We start from the raw sequence: 25,347 nt of genomic DNA on the forward strand, positions 1-25,347 counted from the left end.
GGCTATGGAAATTGTAGTCCAAGTTTAGTACTGGACAAAAAGTAGGAAGTTTTATGCTAGCAGTATAAGAAGTGAACAATGTACGCGTCCCCGCTAAGCGAGGGTCCGTGGAGGGGTCCCACCACAAGGGTGTACTGGGGGCAAACCTTCCCCTGCCAATTTATTTGGCAAGAGGCCGCTTCTAAGAATCGAACTCGTGGCCTCTTGGTCACACGACAACAACGTTTACCGTTGCGCCAAGGCCCGCCCTCGGCTCCATAACTGATGTACTGCAATATATTTCTTTTGCTCGTGGTCTAGCTATAAGCATTAAATGAACACTTCCTTGTGAACATAACACTTAGATGATGACTTTCTAGTTTATATCTTAGAAAAGAGTCTTGAGGGGTTCCTTGCTCAATCTTGATGAAAGTAAGTGACAAATGTTTTTTCATGGATTCTTCTCAAAATAGACGCCCATCATCAAAATTTAGTAATGTAGAAGTGATTTTGTGATGCTTGTACTGCATGCATGCAGTTATATGTGACATCAGATAATTGTTTATATGGATGTTGCAAGTCTACCATCAATTGAATTGTAACCCCAGGAACTTGATAATGTGAAAAACTGTCTTTGGAATGGCTAATTTCTTGCAAAATTTGCTTATTTCAGCTGGCCGATATGTGATTGCTTGATTGCCTTCTATTCGACTGGTTATCCCCTTGAGAAGGCTGAGGCTTATGCTGCTTTAAGGAAGTAAGGTTTATTTCATTTTGTATCTTTTAAATATGGTCAACTTAACTGCACATTCCTTTCCAATTTGAAGGAAAAACATCAACTATGATTTTCCAAACAACCTATTATCATTTAGTAAATGGATATCACCTATTAAATCTATTGACAAAACTTCTCTTTGATATTGATCGCTAGATTACCTATCTGCTTGTGCATCACATCACATTGTTTTCTTTTTGGAACATCAAGTTATTGACCAGATATTCAATGTAAAAAAAGTCCATTACAATACTCGTAATGAATTAATTGTTGTATAACTGAATAAGGATACATTTTATGCTGCTAAATTACCATTTTCCAGTTACACTTATGTTATTGCACCAAACCCAATTGGAAGGATCTCCATTTTTGTGCTAATTGCTTTATTTTGTTAAATTATTCATTACTCTTATGACTGTGTAACTTTTCTTTATAAGTTTAATGACAATAATGTGTTACAACTTACAATGCATATGTGTTTTCAAAATGCAACCTTTGACCTTATTAAATTGTCCATGTTCTTGATTCAGGCCGTTTTTGGTGAATGAATTAGAGCCACAACACCTTCTTCATGATCGAAGGAAGGTATACCAGGTAACAAGTGAACTTTCTCTTTGACAGTAGGCTTAAGATTCTTTTGTCAGTACTTTCAGATATGACTATAACCATAATCTAGAAATAATTTTCAATTTTTTTTCTCTTTGAGCATGCCTTTGCATTTCTTTTCTTTTTACTAGGTCAAGTTTTTCCCTATGATTAGTCGGTTCACTTCAATATGGAATGATCTTAATGCGCTTTAATAATTTTCTGAAGTGTTTACTCCAAATTTCACTTTACCATGTGAATCATTATTTTCTTATGTAGCAGTTGCAGATTTAATAATCACATCATTATTTTTGTGTTTTAAGTGTCTTGAAATGTGTGGAATCCCTGTTCCAAGATATGCACTTGTCAATAGAGAATCTCCATATCAAGAACTGGATTATTTTACTGAAGAAGAGGATTTTGTTGAGGTTCACGGCAATCGTTTTTGGAAGCCATTTGTGGAGAAGCCTGTTGAAGGTGAGTGTATATCTTAATGTATTGCTAAGTTTTCTCAAACATATTGCTTCCATTGCAAAAAATTTAGGCAAATGATTGGAAATGTTCATTATATCATGCTTGATATTCAAGCTGGTTGGCAAACATGAAAAATATGTTGGATTTTTGTTGCTTTTGAATTGAGAAGATGATTAAACACACATTTGATGTGATTTTTGTTTCCAAAAACAGTGGAACATGATTTTTTCTAGGGAATTGCTTTGCCAATATTATTGTTAGAATTTGGTCTTTCATAATTATACGAGTGATTCATTCATTTGCTTTACTTATATCAATCAAGGTACAGATTAACTTGCTTTATTATAATGGTCAAGATTTAATTAAATGTCTCAATATTATGATCTTCTTAGATACAAAATCAAAATGAATGTTCTAAATTTGTGCTTTTAATTGAGTATTTACATTTAATTTCATTTCAACATTGATGGAGTTTTTCTATATATATTTTTATTCAAGAGAATATATATGAGCACAGAAATTCTATTAACTAATATGCAATTGTAACTTTCAAGAGTATATATGTGTACATTATATATATATGTACGTACGTATGTATGTATGCATAATTTACACATATTCTCTTGAAAGTTACAATTGCATATTATAGAATTGTTGTGTCACACTAGTATAGTTTCACTTCCCAACCTAGAGTGTTGTTAGTATATGAACAAATTAGTAAAGTTTGTTTTCTGTTAAACAAATCTGATAATGATTTATACACTGCCCTTTTATCAAGGGGATGATCATAGTATCATGATATACTACCCCAGCTCAGCAGGTGGAGGGATGAAGGAATTATTTAGGAAGGTAAGCTTATCTATCAAGAATTCGTTTTGTTTGTATTGTTTGCAAGTGACAGAGTGCTACTTTACTTTTCTTTTATCTGATGATCTGCAATTATGTGATTCATTTGTTGGATTTATGGTTATTATTTTAGCATAGGTAGGTAAAACAGGCACACAAAATACACTCACACTAATGCCCATAATGACCTGCATAAGTACTTTTCAAGTCACCAAATCTTTCGAATCTGCTGGTTGAATGGAGCACTTTGCACCACTTAAATGGTGCGATGCTAAAAGCAACAGCCACCAATATCAGATAATTTTACTTTTGTGAGTGATATCTAACTCACAGAAGGATACACTGAAACACATAAGTCTTGTTGTACAAGCCCTGGTGCATGCTTGTTTTTAACCTCTACTTGTAGCATGGCTGTGAATTTGTTAATGGTTGTTCAAACACATGATTTTTTTTGCATATCACATGCTTCCTATTGTTTTTACTTCAACATTTTGCATTACTAATTTGCTTATATGGTGTTATATATACACATACTGATGGGTTTCAGTTTCAGGTAGGAAACAGGTCAAGTGAGTTCCACCCAGAGGTTAGAAGAGTGAGGCGTGAAGGCTCTTATATTTATGAAGAATTTATGCCAACTGGCGGAACAGATGTCAAGGTTGCATGCTTGGCTTACTTCTTCTCGTGTGTTTATTTAATCTTAGATTGTTTTAAGTTTGCTGTGACTGTATGCAATTGATGTCTGCTTGCTCTGTTTAAGCTTCTGTACTGTCAGAGAAAATTCTTTCAGTTTGTTTACCATGTTTTTCTAATTATAAATTCTGTTTAGAATCATTAATGATTAAGGAATTGAAATTGGGGATGTAGATTTGGTTGCTATTGCAACATCTACCAGATTAGCAAGTCCTTGTAATGTTTATGCTATGGCAGTTTTCTTTTTTTCTTTTTCTTCCTGTTGTCTCAGTAATCAATTACATCAGCCTGTTATCTGTGAAGTATTTTCAACCTGTGGTTCTTGTTTTTAATGTTGTTTTGTAATCTATATATCTGCTGGTGGTTTGTAGATTCTTTGCATGCATTTTAGTGCTTGACTAGTTGCTTCTTTACTTTTCCAAGTCTAACAAATGATTGCATTGGCATCTCATTAACATGATTCCAGGTATATACTGTTGGCCCTGAATATGCTCATGCTGAGGCAAGGAAGTCCCCTGTTGTTGATGGGGTTGTTATGAGAAACCCTGATGGTAAGGAGGTAATGCCCTGAACGTGTCCAGTTTGCTAAAGATCGCTGTCTTTGTATTTGTACTATTTATGTATCTACAGATTAACACACGTATACATTGACAAAAACTGCAGCAGTGCGTTTTGGGACCTAGACTCATTTACTCCGTTTTATTTCAATTTTTTTTTTCTCAAAGTTTTATAACTTTTTACTATTCTGACAATGTTTATTTGGCTTGTACAATTTTGTTGTCTCATGAAGCAAGACATGTTTGGATTTCCTATTTTGTGTTGTATATGCTTAAATGCTTTTGTGAAAATTATCCATTTCCTGACGGTTCACTAATGGATTCTTAGATGGTTAGTTCTTCATGCTTTAATCCAAATAAACGAGCACAAAATACTTCAACCTCTCCCATCAGTATGTCTGATGGTTTGCCATGGCCGATGTAATTAAACCTTTTCATTTATGAAGAGTTGTTTGGCTTCTGGCAGTTACTGGAAACAACATAATTATGCAGTATTTTAGGTGATGTAGTTGGCGAAAATGGAATATCTTGCACAGGATTCCATTCTTAATAAAGTCCCTCTAATGCAAGAGTTATGCTTTGGAGCCACTTGTTGGGATTTCCATTAAGTAGGAAAAATATACTATTGCTTGGAAACTATTTTTGCAACTTGATTATCATTGTGTTGAGTTTTGGCGCATTGGGAGGGTTGTCCTCTTCAAGTTGAATTTATTTATTTCTTCTTATTATTATGATTGTTTTTTGTCAAAGAGTTGGGTAAGGCTGCCTTGAATTAATGACTCTTCCCCAACCCCTCTTAAGTAGAGAGTTGTCTGCAATGGGGACACTTACTGGCAGTTGTGATGTCCCTTAATTCTATGAACTCCATTAACTGCAGTTAGTGGATTGAATATATTCAGAACTTAAAATATACTTGAGTTGATGTATGAGTGTTAAACACTTGCTTGTTCCGGTAAGAGACTCTACATATTTGGAAGATTAGGCTTTAGAAACACAGGACATAGTGGGAGATGATTTAGAGTTTGTAGTTAAATCCCACCTATCTACTTCTATCCATGTCAGGAGCAATAAATGTCCCTATTCTACATGGTTTTATTATGTGTTATTCAATATACATTAAATGAAGCTAAAGCCAATAATTGCTCCAATAACTCTTGAGAATTTTTAGGAGTACTCTAGAATAGAACTGACGTATCAATAACCTTCAAATCAAAAACTGCAATAGTCTTACATTTTCTGTTTGCTTAAATATCTTCAAGTCATTACATATACAGTTGTAAATTGATTTAACTAACTGGTGAATGGGTTAATCAGTGTACTTTTTCCAATTAATAATGCAATCTAGCTAGCATTTGGATAGGGCAATGGTTAATGACTTATTGAATCTGATGAAGTGGATTTGATTTGCCTCTAGCATTTCACATTTTAGGTAAGAAGAAAATCAATCACATTGTTGATATTAGGCCTCTGAAAGCTAATTCTTTTTTAATTAGAAGTATATAACAATTGTCGAGAATGATACTGGCCATTTTGAATTTATTGTAGCTATTTTTAGTCGAGTTTGAATATGCTTGAACCATAGGAGTTCTACTTTGCATGGCAGGTGAGGTATCCTGTGTTGCTGACACCTAACGAGAAGCAAATGGCAAGAGAGGTTTGCATTGCATTTAGGCAAGGGGTATGTCAATTAAATCTGGAAAGAAATAAGCACTACTTTTCATTTTTATCAAATTTTTGTTCTAATTATTTGAATTTTGCTGGTTTTTTTTTTTTTTTTTGCTTAAAATATCCATATTGTTTTTGTTTCTATATTTCATTCTGTGATACTGTCAATATGTGCAAAGTGCTGCTCAAGTTTTGAACTGCTTGTGCCTTAGTGATTATAACAAATGTCAAAAGAATAATTAAATCTTATACCGAACAGTGTTACTTTTAAGTTTATCAGAACAATGAGCTCATGTTGTATTAAATTCTGCATTTCCCTTGCTATTGTACTTCTGGTTCTGGAACAGAATTTGATACATGGATCAAATCTGAAAAGTAGCCGCTTGAGTTCTTATTGTTAGGAGTACCTTTGGCTTGCCATATAAACTGTTGTTAGTTGACCAGAAGTTGTTTAAATTGATAGTTTATGTTTGATATTTTTTATGGTGTGATGTGAGATAGTAGCAGCTTGCTAAATTTAACTTTTTCTTAACAAATGTTTGAACAAGTTGTATGACAAGTTAAACTAATTTTTACATGATTTGTCTAGTTTATCACTGCACTATTATTTTTCCATATTAACAGTTGTTATTTTCAACCCATTTGCTTGCAGGTTTGTGGGTTTGATCTCTTGCGTTGTGAAGGGCGGTCATATGTGTGTGATGTGAATGGATGGAGTTTTGTGAAAAATTCCTACAAGTAATACTTTCTTTCTCATTGTCAGGGAGGGTAAATTTATGATGACTTGCTAAAAGTAATTGAATACTCATTACGGGAAGAATGTAGCATATTGAATGTTTTCTCCAAAAGGAATGAATAAAAATTTCAGGTGCCATTGTTTCTGTCACTGTGACTAGAATCTTAGTACTTTATTGTAGCTTCCACCTAGTTTGTTGGGGTTAGTACATGTAACAAGAGGGAATAATCATATTCTCTATATTCTTGATAACGAAGGATTGCAAGTGCACATATTTATACACAATAGGAAAGCTATACAAGGTAAGTCTATCAATCACATCAATGTTGATTTCTTATAATTGAGCTTCTGTTATGGAAGGTTATTGTTATGGAAGCTAAGTTGTACAATCTGTCACACTCCCCCTCAAGCTGGAGCATAGATATTGATCATGCCCAACTTGGTACAAATATAGTTGATCTGTGTTCCTAGCATGATCAATATCTATGCTCCAGTTTGAGGGGGAGTGTTACAGATTGTACAACTTAGCTTCCATAACAGTAGCTTAATTATAGGGAATCAACCTTCCATAACAGTAGCTCAATTATAAGAAATCAGCATTGATGTGATTGATAGATTTACCTTGTATAGCTTTCCTATTGTGTACAAATATGTGTACTTGTAATCCTTCATTATCAAGAATATAGAGAAACATGAAGGGGGCATACTGCTTATGATTGCTGGCTGAAAATAGCTGGAGAAACATTAAGGAGGGGAATCAAATTTAATTTGAGAGAACTTCATTTTGACATATAAGGCAATATTGTGCTTTCTTTTACATAATATATATCGACTTCTGATAACTTTTAATCTATTGATTCTCGGGATATGAATTCATGCTACTGGATGCAATGTTAAAGAAAGTATTGCCATAAGGCTTGGATGGTTAAAAATAAAGAATGGTTTTTGGTTGAAACCATCCCATCATAATAATGAAATGTATTTATGTATTTCTCATCTACTTGTTCATTATGTCATCGATTTCATGATTGCTTTTTGTAATTTTGGTTGTCGTATTTGTTTTGTATTTCCCAAATGATCGTTTGAGGTTGAGGCTTGTTTATTTTTTTCTATAACTGTGCTACAACCTTTAGTTTTTTTTTATTATGTCTTATGTAGATATTATGATGATGCTGCTTGTGTGTTGAGGAAGATTTTCATAGATGCCAAAGCTCCTCATCTTTCATCTGATATTCCACCCACTCTACCATGGAAAGTCAATGAACCAGTCCAGCCTTCAGAAGGACTAACTCGTCAAGGAAGTGGAATTATTGGAACATTTGGGCAGGCTGAGGAGCTACGTTGTGTGATTACTATTATGCGTCAGTATGTTACAGAAATGCCCTTACCGTTTCAATAGATAGCTCTATTAGAGATCTAATAAAAAGGAATTGGTTTCATTCAAATGAATCATGTATAGCATTACTTGTAGGTGATTTACCCATGCACTCATCCACCCATCTCACCAGTATAAATGCATGCACAAAGTCCATGAATTCAATGAAAATCAAGTTAGGAACAAGTGAAAAATTAGCTTCTATGATCCTTCACGGAATTTTTTGTGCACTTTAACAAACAGAGACCATGAGAAAGAGGAAAAAGTTTGCAATGGTAAATCAATGAAGATGTTTTGTTTAATTGATTGCTATGTAACAATTTCAAATTGATTTTTAAAAAATGAATCATATATAGCATTTACTTGCAGGTGATTTACCCATGCATACACTCACCCACCTCACTAGTATATACACATAAGTCCATGAATTGAATGAATATCAAGTTAGGAACAAGTGAAAAATTAGCTTCTATGTTCCTTCACAGATTTTTTGTGCACTTTAACAAACAGAGACGAGGAAAAAGATTGCAATGCTAAATCAATGAAGATGTTTGTGTTTAATTGATTGCTATGTAACAATTTCAAATTGATTTTTAAATTCAATCAAATTTTGATTGAATATGTTCCAAGTATTTTGAATTTTATTGAATTGAGGCAGCGTAAAATGAGAGTCCTTGAGTTTCAAAAGGAAATTAATTTCAAAATTCCACAAAACCATGGAATTAATTTCTTCCAAACATTATGTGTGCAAAATCCACTTTTCTCCATTCTTACACAAGTTTTCTGGGTGCAGTGGTGATAGAACTCCCAAACAGAAGGTAAAGTTGAAGGTTACAGAAGAAAAGCTGCTGAACTTAATGTTAAAGTATAATGGGGGCCGCCCTAGATCTGAGGTGATTGAATATCTACTTCCATTTTTCTGATTCTGTTTTATTTTAATTACTCCTAGAAGTCTCAGTTAGGTTTGGATCTCTCTAGACAAAACTTAAAAGTGCTGTTCAGCTACAAGATTTGTTAGATGCAACACGGATTCTTGTACCTCGTTCAAGGTATCACTCCTAACATTTAAAATTTGAATACTTATCTATGTTGCCATTCCTATTTTATGAAGTGTATTTTAGCTGCCTTTACAATGTAAGTCTACAAAAGGTCACTAATTTCCCATTTCTGATAGGATTATAATCAACATTTTTTTTCCCAAGCGATTGATTCAATGAAATTATTTGTCTGTTTCCTGCTTTTAGGCCATCCATCATTTGGAAATTTTCTATTCATAAACTTATGATCATAAATAAATAGGAATTAAATTTGGAATGCTTGAAAGTTTTGTGGTCTGTACAGTATCATACTTCCCTGAAAGCTATGAAGCATGGAACTTAGATTTTGAATCCTTAGAAAAACTTTTATGAAACTTATTGGATCACGTTTCTGTAAGTTAAAAAGTTAGGAAACTTCCTAAAATAAAAATGTACTTCTAGAACAGACACATTTACCAGTCCCTTCACTTGTTTATTTTTCTAAAGTTATGATTGTGGCAAAAGGTATTGGATGGGTAATATGAATGTAATTTTATGACTATACCCAGTTCAATGTAATTTTCTTCCAAGTTAATAAAACTCTGCAAAATACATCCTTATAATCTTATAGATGTACCCTCCATATGTTTATTGTTTAAATATGTTCCACATGTTTATGTTTCCTATATTTTAGAAATATGATTTCCCACTATCCTTTTTCATTTCTGTTTCTGCTACATAACCTGGAAGCACCAAAAGTGGTATGCCACATCTACCTTTTGCATCGATCTATATGATTGTCAATTAAAATAGGAAACATCACATCTAGTTTCTGTTCTGTCATTTTTCAAAATTAGTGAGGAATTTAATATAGCATAGGACTGACTTCTTACATTATGCAGACCTGATCGAGAAAGTGATAGCGAGGCTGAAGACATTGAGCATGCTGAAAAGCTTCGTCAGGTTAAAGCAGTACTTGAAGAGGTCAGCCTTTTGTTTTCCCCTGAAATTTTTTTCATTTTTTTTTCTGTAATATAATAATAATGCTGACATTGGTTTTTTTATTTATTTTATTTTATATTTCAATATCTAAGTTGCTTGGACTATAGGTTGGTTGCTAAACCCATTAGATCTATGTGGTTCTTTTTGTCACTATCTTGTAACAAAGGAATGGAGTTACTTTTAACTTCAACTGTATTGTATTGGGAAACTGATAACTTTCAATTGTAGTTAGGTCATAGTCTAGTTCTTCTTAAACCTGAACTTGCATCTTCATTTTGAAAAACGATAGTATTGATGCAATCATGTAACATGCATAAGATAAAGCAAAAAGTTGGATATTCATGACATGCCTACTACTTGTTATTATACTTAAGTTACCAAAATGTTTAGCATGCCATAACCTGCCTTAAACTTTGTAGTTGTATTCTGTTTTTCATGTATTAAGTGTTTCTTGATCTAGGGTGGACATTTCTCTGGCATTTATAGGAAGGTCCAGCTAAAACCGCTAAAGTGGGTTAAAGTTGCAAAAAGTAGTGGTGAAGGTGAGGAAGAACGGCCTGTTGAAGCTCTAATGGTTCTAAAATATGGGGGTGTTCTTACTCATGCTGGAAGAAAGCAGGTGTTGGTTATTAATTGTTCTAAGTTACTCTATTCAAATTTCACATATTTATTTGTTTATTTATTTTGACTTGCATGTGAGAAGCATTCTACGCTGAATTGCTAATATTTCATCACCAGCCTACATCCTATCTTATATTTACAATGCCACTTTCCTAATTGTTTTACAGGCAGAAGAATTGGGTAGATACTTCCGAAACAATATGTATCCAGGTCATTTTATGAATTTTCTATTTTCTTGTTCTTTTCTTTTATAGTAAATTCATGGTTGTCAAAACTGGACCAGTCAGTGAAATGTTAATAATATTAATAAAAATTATAATCATAACAATATGTCTTTCATATCAATTCATAATGTTTTGGGATATCAAATTAATAAATTAAATATGGGAAATTGGAAAAATAATAAAATTCAATATATATATATATATATATATATATATATACTTTTTAAACTAAATATTTATTATTATTATTAATATCTAAATATAACAAAATAGTAGAATATATATTTTATACTTCAATTTAAACTATGTAATTTACTACATTTTAAATTTAAATATAAAAAAAATCGAATATATTTAAAGTTTAAATTTATCAAAATATAAAACAAAAGTAATAAATCATTACTAAATTATATTTAAAAAATATAATTCGTACATGTATATTATTATAATATTAAAAGTAATTACAAGTTAAGAGATAGCCTGGTGGTAAGCTATACATTCCTTAAATGCAGAAGTCTTGAGTTTGATTCTCCTAGGCTACAAAAAATTCTTTTTTATATATTAAAATGGAAAGTAACCGGATTGCCCCGCTCAACCAGAACTGGTTCGCCGTTAACCGACCGGTTTGAGCGGGTTTTGTCCGGTAATAAGGGATATGAATATTCACCTTCAACAGAACTGGATTCATGACAGGTTCCGATCGAACGGGTCGGTCCAGTCCGGTTCTAATAACCATGGTAAATTTATTCATCGACTTTAATGTGAGCATTCTACTTTGAAAATTTTGTGTTGAGGCTTGTTTTCTTAGTTCTATTTCGTTATATATTATTAGGATCCCTTCATTTGACCATCATTGCTTGGAGATTTTATACTATGAACATATGTGAATGTAGCTAGCTGTAATAAAAGAATTTTTGGAGCAATTAAAGGATTACAGGGATTAGCATGTTTGTCCACTTCCTATCCTCATTATTGTATATAAACTTTTTATCTTTCAGTATATGAACTGGAGTAGTTTTCTCACAAACTAACATGGTATAAGTGCCTAGTTGAACTTTTGGATTTCGTTTGTGTCTTGGATGTTTGATTTTAGTTTCTCAGGTTAAATGTGTCTTTTCCTATTCGTCTTTTGGTTCAGCCCTAGAGAGTAGCAACTTTCAGGTCTGCTACATACAGCAACCACATTTGGGTTTGCTACAGAGAGCAATCACTTTGTAGTCTGCCCTAGAACCTAGAGAGTAGCATCTGCAGCTCCACCTTTTTTGAAATTCTGTTTTGTCTCACCACCACGCTTAGAAGGCGTCCGGATTCTCAAGATTGATGCTGGTAAATTCGGAATTAACAATGAATTTATCTTCCCATGTAGGATTGCCAATTTGTTGATCTTTTCATTGGACAAGCCACGGAGAAACTGTATCCCCATGTTTTTGGACCACACGTTTCACCAAAATAGATTCAAGAATCATCGATCAGGAGAGTAAAAAAAATAAAAATTAAGATAAACTTCCACAGCTACAGCCTAAAGATCTCATTCATGACACTCTGAAATGTTGAAGGTGCACTGGTTAGCCCAAAAGGCATAACCAGAAATTCTTAGTGACCATCATGGGTCCTAAATGTTGTTTTTTCTTCCCTGTTCTGCTTCCGGATCTGCTGACAACCCTACTTCAAATCAAGTTTTGTGAAATATTTCGATCCATATTACTCATCTATTAACTCTTGAAACACCGGAATATCAGCAATAGTAACTTTATTCAACTCCTGGTAATCTATACATAGACGTTGTTGGCAGCCTCTTGCATGTTGCTTCAACTGAGTTTTGCTTCTCTGTTTCCGACAAAGCTTGATATTCCGTTGTCAGTCTCTCCTGTCCGATTTGTTCTTCTAGGTTGCGTCTTCGATATTATATTGTATATTCTAAACTATCTTGATTGTATGTCTTTAAGATTATGTTATATGTATTTGTAGCAAGCTGAGCATTATTAAAATCCATGCTTCAGCTTGAGGTGTAGTGTTACATAATAAATCAATGTAATAAATGTAAGCATGCCTAAGTCAACTAAAGCATGCTTAGGTTGCTGTGGCCTACAATGTCTCCTTGATTGAAGGAGAACCTTGTATATATATGTGTGTTGCTCTTAAGTAAATATATTCATGTAGGTTCTTAATCTACATTGTATCCCATGGATCACTCTATATTTTCATGGTCTATAACAATAACGTTGTATGACATTGCAGGTGAAGGTACTGGCCTGTTACGCCTTCATAGTACTTATCGTCATGATCTTAAAATTTACAGCTCCGATGAGGGCCGGGTGCAGGTATAGCTTGATGGTCCACAAAGAAATACCATTTGATCTTGGGTTGTTTTGCTATCATTGTGTTGGGTGCTTTTTTCTGATTTGAATTTGTATAATTGATTTGCCATACATCATTCACTAGATGCGAATTTGCAGATGTCTGCAGCTGCATTTGCTAAAGGCCTCCTTGATCTAGAAGGACAGCTAACACCAATTCTGGTATTGATCTCATCTTTCAAATTTCATGGATTCTATATTTTAATATGACTGAATCAAAAGGCTTTCTCTAGGTTTCTCTTGTTAGCAAGGATTCCTCCATGTTGGATGGGCTTGACAATGCGAGCATTGAGATAAGAGCAGCCAAGGTTTGTCTTGCTCCTTGTTAGAGATTAATATAAAAGCTATTATCTGGCCTTAACGACCAGCTTAAGGTTTTGGGGCATTCACATGTCGGGGTGTGTAAGAGATTAATATAAAAGCTATTATTGGGCCTTAACTATCAACTTAAGCTTTTGGTTCAAATGGTTCCTTGACAATCCTTAAGATCAGCAATGCATATTTGTTGAATATCTACATTTGAAACATCTTCCAGAGCTGTGTAAGATTATGGCTCGGAGAATGTTACTTAAACTCGGTTTACATGTATTGCCTTTAATATTTGTCCATTAATGTGAAAAACTCTACTTCTGCTGATTGACTCAATATTGGTTTTTAATCCCTGTTAAACAAATGATTTTCTCCTTTTCGAGCATTGACTATGCTTAAGCATTATTGCAATTCTGAAAGATGTTGCATGAGGTGACAATATTGGGCATGACGTGCAAACGCATGACCTCAAGGCAATCGAGTATGTTAATTGTTTCTATCACATGATCATATCAGCACAATTTTGACCCAAAAAAAAAAAAACGTAAATTTTTACTAGTGTCATGAAACCGTTTTAGCTAAAAGCTCGAGCTGATAGTTAAAGGTCCATTTCATATTAATAGCTGACACACGCGAAAGCACACTTGGGCTTGAAGCATGACAACACAGGCCCATATTACCATGTCCTGCAAATAACTCAACAAATGGGGCTGTCATGAATCGAACCCAGCGAGCTCATAGTTAAAGGTCCATTTCATATTAATAGCTGACAACTAGCAATCACCAGTTGTCGCATGATGTCTTTTTCATTATAGGGATGTAATAAATAGGGTGTAGGGATAGCTAAGTTCAAGTTTGTTCAATAAATTGAAAAAGATGAAATGGTGCGTATTTTATGTGCTGTGCTTGTCAATTCAATATAATTTGGCTTTTAATAAGGATATTTGTTGTATTACATGCCATGTTTAATGTATCAAATTCATGCTTGGGGTTTGACATGATTCTTAATCGCGTTTTCTTTTGTTAATGTAAGTGTCATTAGATCATATGTATAGTAACATGATAGAAATGTAACCTTGTGGTGTTAGATTCCGTGAATAATGAATCAGTAGTTCTATCATTAACTTTTCCAGGATAGGTTGAATGAAATCATAACTTCTGGTGCAAAGACTACTGATAGCAATGGAACCTCTGAATTTCCTTGGATGACAGATGGAGCTGGACTTCCACCAAATGCTTTTGAACTTCTTCCCAAACTGGTATTTGTATCTTCAAGTGATGGACTATACTTTGTACATCTAACCATTCTAAGTAATTTTGCTACATGATTGTGTATGTGCACGCTTCTCTGACTGTATTACATCACCTAAAATTGGTATGAATGAGTTGACTATGATAGATCATTGTTGTTTTTCAAAAAAAGCCTGTTTTCTGAACACGAGAACCAAATTTTATTATATATTTGTCACATTCATGATTGTCAGACACTAATATATATCTAGATTAAGTGACTGACCTGCTGATTCCGTTTAATCTAATGCTTTTTATCTCGGACTACTCTTTAGTGTCATATTTGTTGTTTTGTGTCCTTAAAAAGTTAGAAATAGCAATTTAATCATTTTGATCATTTAGGCATTGAATAAGACTATATCAAAATGAGGTGCCAATTAATTTACATATAAATTAGAATTCCCATTATTGATATGGACAAAAAAAAAGTCGAAATGCATTAATATGTTCTGTTATAATGAGTTTATGCTCCATTGATTGGTGTTGTGAATATTATTTTTCTTGTTACTTTGATAGGGTTTGGGAAAAGAGAAGAAATTTGTAGGGTGTTTTGTACTATCGAAGAATGAAGGGTTGGATTTCTTTGAATGTGATGTGATTTAATGGCATGATTGTGTCGGTTCACTTGGGTAGAATCTTGACTATGCAAGCCAACACTTCAGACGAATTTGTGTTGGCTTTGTGACCTTGTAGTCATTATCATATCTGTTGTGTGGCCAATAGTGAATCAAATTATCAGCAGAGCTTTTCGATATTGATCTTCGAGATTCTTTTTGGAACTACGCTCATTGATTACCCATCGTTTTTATAGATGAAGCACATTTGCTTGTATTTGTGGCTTAGTTGTGCTTCTCCAATATAAAGCTAGATGTCATGTCTGTATTAGTATTTTGTGCTGCAGTGCTAAAGCACTTTACACTAAAGGGAACCCAAACTTACTTGTCATTTTTGTATCGTGAGGTATCACTTATTGTCATTGCAATCATTTTTACTAAAACTACTGAACTTTCATCTAAAGAGTATCCTATGGCCAATAGCATGAGACAACTTAGGGTCTGAAACAAATGCTTTATTAATAATATTGATATCATTCCTAGAAAATAATGTCATTTTTCTATGATTTTCCTTACCATAATAAAATGCTATATTGAAAAAAAAAAGATGTTTCTAATGCTTGAATGTGATGTTGTGAATGCAGTTTGGTTCTTTTCTAACTTTTCCCCTTGAATAAATGAACTTTGTTCCATTGTCTTTTTTCTGCTGTTGCTTTTTTTACTAAATCGCAGCCTGTATTTCGTTATTTAGATGTTTTGTTTATTTATTTATTGACATGGCATTGCATATTTGTTTTTCTTTTGGTGTGGCGAATCAGGTGAAATTAACCAAGAAGGTTACAGAACAAGTGAGACTGCTTGCCAAGGATGAAGATGAAGAATTTACAGAGACAAGTTCGTACAATGTAGTTCCCCCATATGACCAAGCTAGGGCACTTGGTAAATCAAATATAGACACAGATCGTATTGCTGCTGGATTACCCTGTGGTAGTGAAGGATTCCTTTTAATGTATGCACGCTGGAGAAAACTGGAAAGGGACTTGTATAATGAAAGAAAAGAGTAGGTGGCCTACTGTTTTTCAATTGATGATTTATTGCATTTGCAGTAATGAAATGTTTTTTAGATTTCCATTCTCTTAAATTTTTTTGAAAGTTATAATTTTCAGCAAGGGAAGGTGGGATATATTAGTACTTATGATTTTTAGTCTCTGTTTAGCTGTTTGTCTTTACTTATATATTTTATTTACAAATGGGGAATTCTAAACCTGAATTTTGAATTTTGACATTTCAAAGTTGTTTCAAGACTGACTCTCATTTTTAACCTGAATACTTATGGGTTTATGTGCAGCCGATTTGATATAACACAAATTCCTGACGTCTACGACTCTTGCAAGTAAGTCTTCCATTTAATGTTGATAGGCATGTCATTAGAAGGTATATTGAAAATTCACTAGTTCTGATATTAAAAGTTCTGCAGTTACCATGTTTCGATTTTTGAAATTATAGCCTAAAACAGAATCCATCTCCTACTGTGCTTTTTAAGTTTCTAGGCGCACAGAGAAAATTGAATTTATTGTTGCCCAAAATTTGTTGATGTTTCCATCAAAGTTGTGACTGCATTTGAACTTCTAATTTTCATTATTTTTTGAGATGATCCCCAGTTGATCTGACTGTTTAAAACATTTACTGTAGTTTACTTACAACTACTTGAACAAAAAAAAAAAAACTAAAACAGAAAATACTTCACATGGTTCTTTCTATTAATTTGCATAATCATCTTCCCTTATTTTGATACCTTTAAGCTACTTTTGATATTACAATATAATCTTAGACTAATTACTAGTATTGTCCAAATTGCCACAGATGTTTCATGGTTTTCAGCTGATGTAATGATTAGCATTAGTTGATTGAGATTATTCTGAGATAGTCATTGATGTGCTAACCTTTGGTTTTAGTTGTATACACTTTCTTATAAATCCAAATTAGTGCTTATACGAATGCTACAGCACTGATGGAAAACATGAAGTTTGAACTTTAAGCTTTAGCTTTAGTGCTTCTAGTTTTGAATTTTGGTAGTGGTTTCCTGGTGGCACTTGTTTATCGTGGCCAATGTTAGGGATGTAATGACATTAAATTCAGGAGGGATGCACTTGCGCAACTGATTTTTTGTCTGCGCACATGGAAAAGGCACTAAAAGCATTACATAAATCTAGGCGAGATGGTTTGAGAGTGTTCATGGAGGGTATGGTTTTGGAGATAAGATTGAAGTAGGAAATGATATTTTGGAATTCGCATCAGCCTATGACTTGAGTATCATGAACACATGGTTTATGAAGAGAACATCCCACTTAGTGACTTATCGGAGTGGCGGTAATGCGAGCCAAATTGACTTTTTCTTAGTAAGGAGTGCTTGGAGAAAGAGTTATATTGATTGTAAGGTTATCCCTGGTGAGAGTACGACAACCCAACATAGAGTAGTGGTGCTAGATTTTCGAAGTAGGAAATGTATAAGAAAACAAACACCACAAGTAGAGACTAAGATTAAGTGGTGGAAATTGCAAGGGGAGAATCAACAAAAATTTGTGGATGAGATGACCAAAAAAGATATTTGGACTTGCAATATGGATTTAGATATAGATTTGATATGGAATAAGATGGAGCATAGTATAAGGGAAGTAGCGAAGGAAGTTCTAGGGGAATCTAAAGGTAGCATGCCACCGGGTAAGAACACATCTTGGTGGACAGAAGAAGTACGACAAACAGTAAAGAGTAAGAGAGAATCCTATAAACTATTGGGGAAATGTAGGAGTGACGAGAACTACGAAAAATACAAAGAGGCTAAAAGGGAAGTAAAGAAGGTCATACGAGATGCTAGAGCAAAGGTGAATCGGGATCTGTATACAAGATTGGACGAAAGAAGGGGAAAGAGACATGTATAGAATTGCTCGGATGAGAGATAGGAAGACGCGAGATCTCGGAAAAGTTAAGTGTGAAGGATGTGGACCAGAAAGTCCTAGTTGGAGATAAGGATATCAAGGAACGATGGAGGACCTATTTTGATGACTTATTTAATGGAGATCGCCAACAAGATGTTGGAGATATAAGTATCCATGACGATATGATAAATCATGAAAGCCTGCGAAGAATTCAAAAAGGTGAAGTCAAAATGGCATTAAGTAAGATGAAGTTGAAGAAAGCAGTAGGACCTGATGGCATCCCTATTGAGATTTGGAGATGTTTGGGAGAAAGAGGAATCGAATGGTTGACGACGTTCTTCAACAAAATTTGAAGAAACAATAAGATGCCATTAGAATGGAGGAAAAGTATCTTAATCCCTTTGTATAAGAACAAAGGCGATGTCCAAGATTGTGCCAACTATCGGGAATCAAATTAAAGAGTCACACTATGAAACTTTGGGAGCGAGTGATCGAACAAAGGCTAAGGAGGACGGGGAAGATCTCGGAAAACCAGTTTGGCTTTATGCCGGGAAGATCAACTATGGAAGCCATCCATCTAATGAGAAAATTAATGGAGCACTATCGAAATAAGAAGAAAGACTTGCATATGAGGCATATGATAAGGTACCAAGGGAAGTACTTTGGTGGGCCTTGATAAGGAAAGGCATTTCGCGGAAATATATTGACATCATAAAGAACATGTATGAGGGAGTATGCACGAGTGTACGTACTAGTGTTGGGAAGACCGAAGAGTTTCCTATTACGATTGGAGTGCATCAAGGTTCCGCACTAAGTCCTTTTTTTTTTGCCATCGTTATGGATGAACTAACAAGTTCACTTCAAGATGATATACCATGGTGCATGCTGTTTGCAGATGATATTGTGTTGGTTGATGAGACGAAAGAAGGAGTGGAGAAGAAGTTGGAACTATGGAGACAAACTCTAGAATCTAAAGGCTTTAAGTTGAGTCGAAGTAAGACAGAATATTTGGAGTGTAAGTTTAGCGGCCATAGGAGTAGGGAGGCAGGGACAATCACCCTAGATGGGAGAGTTGTTCAGGCCTCGGATTGCTTCCGGTATTTAGGATCTATTATCCAAACGGATGGAGAAGTAGATGGAGATGTTGCTCATAGGATTAAAGCTGGTTGGTCGAAGTGGAAGAGCGCTACGGGTTTCCTTTGTGATCTCGGCATGCCTAATAGATTGAAGGGAAAATTCTACCGGACGGCAATTAGACCAGCATTGTTATATAGTACGGAGTGTTGGGCAGTGAAATACTGCCACATCCATAAGATGTTGCTGGCGGAGATGCGTATGTTGAGATTGATGTGTGGTCATACGAGAAAGGACCGGGTGCGTAATGAAATAATTAGGACAAAAGTAGGGGTCACATCTATTGAGAATAAAATGAGAGAAAACCGACTAAGGTGGTTTGGCCATGTGAGACGTAGAGCGCTTGATGCGCTGGTTAGGAGAACCGAAGAGTGGCAAAGGGATGTAGTGGTGAGGGGTAGGGGAAGACCTAAGCAAACTTGGAGGAGGGTGGTCGAGAGTGATATGAGTTTACTAGGAATTGAGGAAAATATGGTAGTGGATAGGACGGAGTGGAGGGAGCGAATTTGTGTCGCTGACATAACTTGATTTCACGGTTTTATATGATGGTTCATGTTAGCCGATCCCGAATCATTTCGGGACTAAGGCTTTGTTGTTGTTGTTGTTGTATAGATGTTGCCTGCTGCGCTGACAATTTTTAATTTTCAAATTCTAATGGTATTATGTTGCAGAACTGTGAACTGATTTGATTGACCTTCCTTCATTTAGAACACTTATGCCTAGCCAAGATAAAGAAGAGTTTCACTATTTTATTGTGTAATTGATTTTTTGGTTGGACTGTAATTTTACAGATATGATTTATTACACAATGCTCATCTTAATCTTGAAGGGCTAGATGAACTCTTTAAAGTTGCTCAGGTATGGAGGCATTCAGATCCTAAATTCTCATACTTAGAGCAGTGTAGCTTCCATCTTTTAATTCACTTCTTACACTATCTTACTACATTGATGTTTCATATTTCTGCTTGTCTCATATGTAATATTGCAAAGCTATTTCTGATTCTATAGGTGTCAATTTTATTGGTCATATCGCATCACTTCCATTGAATTTTTATCGCAGTTACTAGCCGATGGTGTTATCCCAAACGAGTATGGAATTAATCCAAAACAGAAGTTGAAGATTGGCTCCAAGGTGATTTGATACTTCTGTTTCCGATTGGCACAGCAAACTTGATAGCCAGTCATTTAGTTTCTCGAAAATGAATTATTTGATAAAACTGTGTCAAGTATTGAACATTTCCTGGAGAAGCATTCATATTATGACTACTTGACCAGAACAGCCACCTACTTCTGAAATATTTATGTCTTATAAATTTCACAAGTCTCGTGTGTATGTTTGATTATTGGCAAGGAACCATTTAAGCTAAAAAGTTTAAGCTGATAAGTAAGATCCAAGAATAGTTTTTACCATTTCTGATGCACCCTTTCTCGCAAATGCCCCTAGGCCTTTGTTATGGAACCAAATCACTTAAAAGCTTAAGCTGATACGTAAGGTTCAGGACACACCACCACATGCAAATGCTTCTTGGGATTGAAGAGCATCCAATACAAGCCAATATGTGCTTTTTGCACAGCTATAACTTTGTTTCTGCACTCTTCAGCTCCCTTCTTATTTGAATACATTTATTTAAGATTATTTTCGTTTTGCTAATTGTAGATTGCTCGTCGTCTCTTGGGTAAAATATTGATTGATCTGAGGAATACCAGGGAGGAAGCTATTAGTGTTGCAGAATTAAAGAGCAATCAAGACCAACAATCAACATCAGGAAAGATTGAAAAGGAGGATTCCGATCATCAACCAAAGCTTTTTATTAAGAATGAGGACATGAGAACAACTAGCGCAAGTGAAATATCAATTGATCAGGATGATGATGATGATAAAGAGATAAAATATCGTTTGGATCCAAAGTACACATGCTTTCACTTTATTCACGCATAACATTTTTAGGCGCCTTACTGAACATTGCAACATTCATCTTTTCTTAAATCAGATATGCGAATGTCAAGACACCCGACCGCCATGTCAGGACACGTCTATATTTTACTTCAGTAAGTATGTTTGTGGGCCATTTAGTTTTGTTGTACGAATCCTCACGTCTCTCTCTCTCTGGCTTGCATATGCACAAATACACCAGCACCTATTTATTTCCCACTTGTGTATGCACAGTTGCAAAACACATATGAATTCTTGGCAAATGTATAAAATGGCAGGTGCTTGAATGGTTAGTTGGCCGCATGTGCCAAATGGATTGAAGAAACCTTGTGTTTATTGATGTCTGATTATGCAGAAAAAAGGTTTATATTTTATAGAGAACTTAGTAAGAAAAGGGTTATTTTGTTTATCAAATTTATTTTCTTTTTTCCCTGTTTAAGGAGAACTTTGTACATTAAAAATTGACCTGTCATTGAGGATTTGAAACTGATTTTATTTCCTTATTCTCTTTTGTGGAATTTCAAATATTCAAATTAAACTACATTTGTTTCCTTTTTCCCTGTTATTTTCCAAATGGGTATGGTAACTGCACTTGAAGATACAGTTCCTTTATGCTTATTGTTTACCGTATTTCAAGTGGGGGGGTTTTCCTCTTTCCCAAAACTGACAAGGAAGATTCAGATTTCCCATTAATTGGATGTAAAAAAAAAATGTCACCCCACATTCAATGAGTAGAAAAATAAATGTATCTTTTTTCTTTTTATTAATTATTGTTAATGGCATATAATAGTGTAATACTGCTCTTAAACTATTTGTTGCAATATTGTCTGTCAGGAGTCTCATATCCATTCCCTCATGAATGTTCTTCGATACTGTAATCTAGAAGAATCTCTTCAAGGGGAGGATAGTCTTGTTTGCGACAGTGGCTTGGAGCGCCTGCACAAAACACAGGAGCTTGATTACATGAGTTATATTGTACTAAGGATGTTTGAGAATACTGAGGTGCTTACTTCACTTTACTTCTATAATCTATCAATGCTGAAGCTATTTTTGTGTCCTCCTTAATTGCTTGTTGGGCTCAACTGGTTCTTTATGATCTCAAATAAATTAAGGACTCTATCCAATTAGGTTAAACACAAGTGGTGATATTAATTCTTTGTAAATTGTTCAAGCGTGACTAAAGGTAAGGATGTTAACTTTGGTAAATTTTTAACTTGAAGAAACTGAATTCCATTGGCCACCAAATAAAATGCAGTATAGATGAATTACTCTTTCCATTCTAGGTGATGGCTGCATCTGATCAAAATTTCGAAAGGACACTTAACTTGCCCCCTTAAGAATTACTGAAATTTTTATTCAACCATAACGATAATGCTTATCTTTTGGACTTATGGTATTGTTCAAGATTTTAAATTGGGAAGGAGGATGCTTCCCATACTTCTATTCTTCAGTCGTGTTATAAATTTATAAAAGCGAAAAAGAGATAATGAAAGCCTACATCCAACGTACATAAATCTGTATTATAATGGAGTCTTGCATCATAATAGGAAAATGAATCTACCTAATGGCCTCATTGATTTGCTACTAATTGATTTCATGCAATATGTTGGGTTAATTAAGTGCTTAGTTGAAACCAATTTCTTCACCCATACTTTCGGGCATTGCTTCCAATAGAATCCATTTGCATTTTTGTTTAAATATAGTGACAGATGACTGAAATTCGCCTTATTTATATAATCATTTAATTACTTAATTTCATTTATTACTCATTTTATGTTGGAATCCTCGGAATGCTTTTCCTTATTCAGATACTTCTTAAATCTAAGCTGCAGGTTGCTTTAGAAGATGCAAAAAAGTTCCGAGTAGAGATGACATATAGTCGTGGTGCAGACTTATCCCCCTTGGAGGTAATGCATCTTCAATTGTTCATGGGAATCTCCAACTACTTCATATTGTCCTATGGACATTTGAATTAAAACGTATCTTTAATTGAGTGAAAGTTGAAATTGGGAAGTTGCCTCTGGGCATATGAATTTTATGCCACTTTTAACAGTTGCTCATACTGATTTGGAGAGATGAAGTTGAGCTTAGTTAAGAGACATCAGGTTTTTAGACTCATCGTATTGCAGCTTGAAATTTTCTGTTGCTTGAATTTGCATTTCATGTGGTTGCTCTGGAGATGAAGTTTGAAAGGGGTCTGTGAACAACTTATAATTTGTTCAGTAAACACCTGTGGTAGCATTTATTTAAACTTTGTATGTTGATTCTTCTGCACAAATTCTGATAGATTGATCTCATTTATTGGCAAAATGATTGGATAATGGTTATCAAGTTAAGTATGCGTTTGTGGGTGATGCTAACAAGCTAAGCTATGCGATGTTTGTTTGTTTGTTTTGTATTTCAGAAGAATGATAGTGAGGCTACCTCGCTGCATCAGGAACATACACTGCCTATAATGGGTCCAGAAAGGCTGCAAGAAGTGGGATCTTATCTGACTTTAGAGAAAATGGAGAAGATGATTCGCCAATTTGCAATGCCAGCAGAAGACTTTCCTCCACCTTCAACCCCTGCAGGATTCTCCGGCTACTTCTCAAAAAGTGCTGCAGTACTTGAGCGGTTGGTGAATCTTTGGCCTTTCCATAAGCACGATAAGCATGCTAGTGCTAATGGAAAGTGATATCTTCCATTCTTTTCAATAATTCTTTCTTCTATTATGTTTTCCAAACTCTGTTTTTTGTTTTCAAACATTCCTGTTTTTATTTTACAGAGCAAATTACAGTAATGCCTCCAGTTTCATTTTACAGCCTACATGAGTTCTTAGCTCCTGTTGGAGAAAATTTTATGGAGCATACTAACAACTTCCAAAATTGAAAGATAGAGTAGGAACTAACAACTTTGCTTACTTTGTTTTCTTGTATTTGTTTTTTAGTTAATGGGAAATATCGATATTAGCGTTACTTATTAGTACCTTAAAACAAATTAAATTCTTTAGATGTATGCTACTGCTTCTAGCATTCTGGCGTTCTTTCCTCAAGATGCTTAATTTTGATTTTGATGTTATGCCGTTATGGATTAGAGTTTCAATAACATTCTAGCAGTTGAACATGCCCATAGCAATTAAGTCCAATTTAAAATATTTGCAGCTTGCAAGTTATTATTCCCCCAAGCTAACTGTTTATTGGGAAAAAAGAAATAAAACTCTATGGTTTTATCTATTAGAGGAATATACTTTACAAATTAACAAATAAAAGAATTTGGCTAACACCATTCGCCATGTCATCAATTTAATATGTTAGATCATCTCCAAGAGACTCTTTAGTTCACTCTCTAAAAATAATATAAATAATTGACTCTTACTGATTTAAGAGTAATTAAGACATATCATCTCTAATAATACTTTTTTATATTCACCCATTGTTTATTATTTTATTATTAAAATTATTAATTATTGTTGTATTTACCAATAGTGTGAGGAGAGACTCTTCAATAGTAAATTATTAATAAAAATAAATTAAGAGACACTAAGAGGTGGATAGAGACTTTCTATTAATAAAGAGGATAGAGAAGCTCTTAGTGATTTGAGGAGCCGTTAAGAGGCTGTTAGAGCTGATTTTTTATTCTCCTTCAAATTTTAACTTAAGATACAACTTAAGAGACTGTTGGAGATGTTCTTATCTTATCAAGTTAATGTGAGTTCATATTACACGTAGCAAAATGTATATGCGAGGTCCTCCATTTAATATGGAGAACCAAGTGCTTCTAGTAATTTTTCTACGTTATTAAAAGTCAATATTTCAATGTTTCATATAAGTAAAGTCAATGTGTTATATTATCAAACCTTGTTGAGATTCCTAGGCCTTCTTCCTTTGTCTCCCATTTTCAATCAAAAAACATGGTATATCATCAAAGTTATGATATCACATCACTAAAAGCTAAACTTAGAGACGAATCTATAGTGGAGGTAATAGGGATACTTGGCCCCATTGAATTTTAGATAAATTTTGGACTTTGCATAAGTTTTATCCCTATTGATTCTGGTAAAAGAAAAGTTTCTGCAGTAATAAATTACATTTCAAAATTGCACGAAAGCCTTATACAACCAGTCTAGCCCTAGGAATTAAAGCTATTAAATTTGCAAGGCATATAAACGTAGTTGTGGGACGTTGGGATCCGTCTTTCGGATTTATCTACGACGACAAACTCGATCAAGTAGCACTCATTCAGATCATATTGTTCTATAAATCAGCATGCAGTTTGATCCGTGATTTACATCTACTTATTCTAGC

At 34.3% G+C, this 25,347-nt stretch overlaps 1 protein-coding gene across 13 annotated transcripts in view; it reads left to right on the top strand.

Moving 5' to 3' along the window:
• Positions 1 to 24,018, top strand: part of LOC136232627 (inositol hexakisphosphate and diphosphoinositol-pentakisphosphate kinase VIP2-like) — a 28,202-nt gene extending 4,184 nt beyond the window's left edge. For 5 of the 13 annotated variants that reach the window (XM_066021868.1, XM_066021872.1, XM_066021867.1 and 2 more), the window contains 27 exons: positions 653 to 736; positions 1,285 to 1,348; positions 1,663 to 1,816; positions 2,592 to 2,662; positions 3,213 to 3,317; positions 3,819 to 3,911; positions 5,513 to 5,587; positions 6,227 to 6,312; positions 7,469 to 7,675; positions 8,479 to 8,578; positions 8,664 to 8,734; positions 9,604 to 9,685; positions 10,164 to 10,322; positions 10,492 to 10,534; positions 12,787 to 12,869; positions 13,005 to 13,067; positions 13,139 to 13,213; positions 14,348 to 14,473; positions 15,877 to 16,118; positions 16,407 to 16,451; positions 19,920 to 19,986; positions 20,189 to 20,260; positions 20,786 to 21,036; positions 21,120 to 21,177; positions 21,896 to 22,063; positions 22,888 to 22,968; positions 23,466 to 24,018. In XM_066021868.1, coding sequence (XP_065877940.1) covers positions 653 to 736; positions 1,285 to 1,348; positions 1,663 to 1,816; positions 2,592 to 2,662; positions 3,213 to 3,317; positions 3,819 to 3,911; positions 5,513 to 5,587; positions 6,227 to 6,312; positions 7,469 to 7,675; positions 8,479 to 8,578; positions 8,664 to 8,734; positions 9,604 to 9,685; positions 10,164 to 10,322; positions 10,492 to 10,534; positions 12,787 to 12,869; positions 13,005 to 13,067; positions 13,139 to 13,213; positions 14,348 to 14,473; positions 15,877 to 16,118; positions 16,407 to 16,451; positions 19,920 to 19,986; positions 20,189 to 20,260; positions 20,786 to 21,036; positions 21,120 to 21,177; positions 21,896 to 22,063; positions 22,888 to 22,968; positions 23,466 to 23,738 — 2,998 coding nt within the window. In that variant the 3' untranslated portion in view covers positions 23,739 to 24,018. Of the gene's footprint in view, positions 1 to 652; positions 737 to 1,284; positions 1,349 to 1,662; positions 1,817 to 2,591; positions 2,663 to 3,212; positions 3,318 to 3,818; positions 3,912 to 5,512; positions 5,588 to 6,226; positions 6,313 to 7,468; positions 7,676 to 8,478; positions 8,579 to 8,663; positions 8,735 to 9,603; positions 9,686 to 10,163; positions 10,323 to 10,491; positions 10,535 to 12,786; positions 12,870 to 13,004; positions 13,068 to 13,138; positions 13,214 to 14,347; positions 14,474 to 15,876; positions 16,119 to 16,406; positions 16,452 to 19,919; positions 19,987 to 20,188; positions 20,261 to 20,785; positions 21,037 to 21,119; positions 21,178 to 21,339; positions 21,827 to 21,895; positions 22,064 to 22,887; positions 22,969 to 23,465 lie in introns of those variants that run through there. The other 8 variants (XM_066021869.1, XM_066021873.1, XM_066021870.1 and 5 more) reach the window with 7 other exon arrangements.
• The last annotated feature ends 1,329 nt before the right edge of the window (positions 24,019 to 25,347 follow it).

Source organism: Euphorbia lathyris, chromosome 6 (assembly GCF_963576675.1).
Source record: "Euphorbia lathyris chromosome 6, ddEupLath1.1, whole genome shotgun sequence".
Lineage (NCBI taxonomy): Eukaryota > Viridiplantae > Streptophyta > Magnoliopsida > Malpighiales > Euphorbiaceae > Euphorbia > Euphorbia lathyris.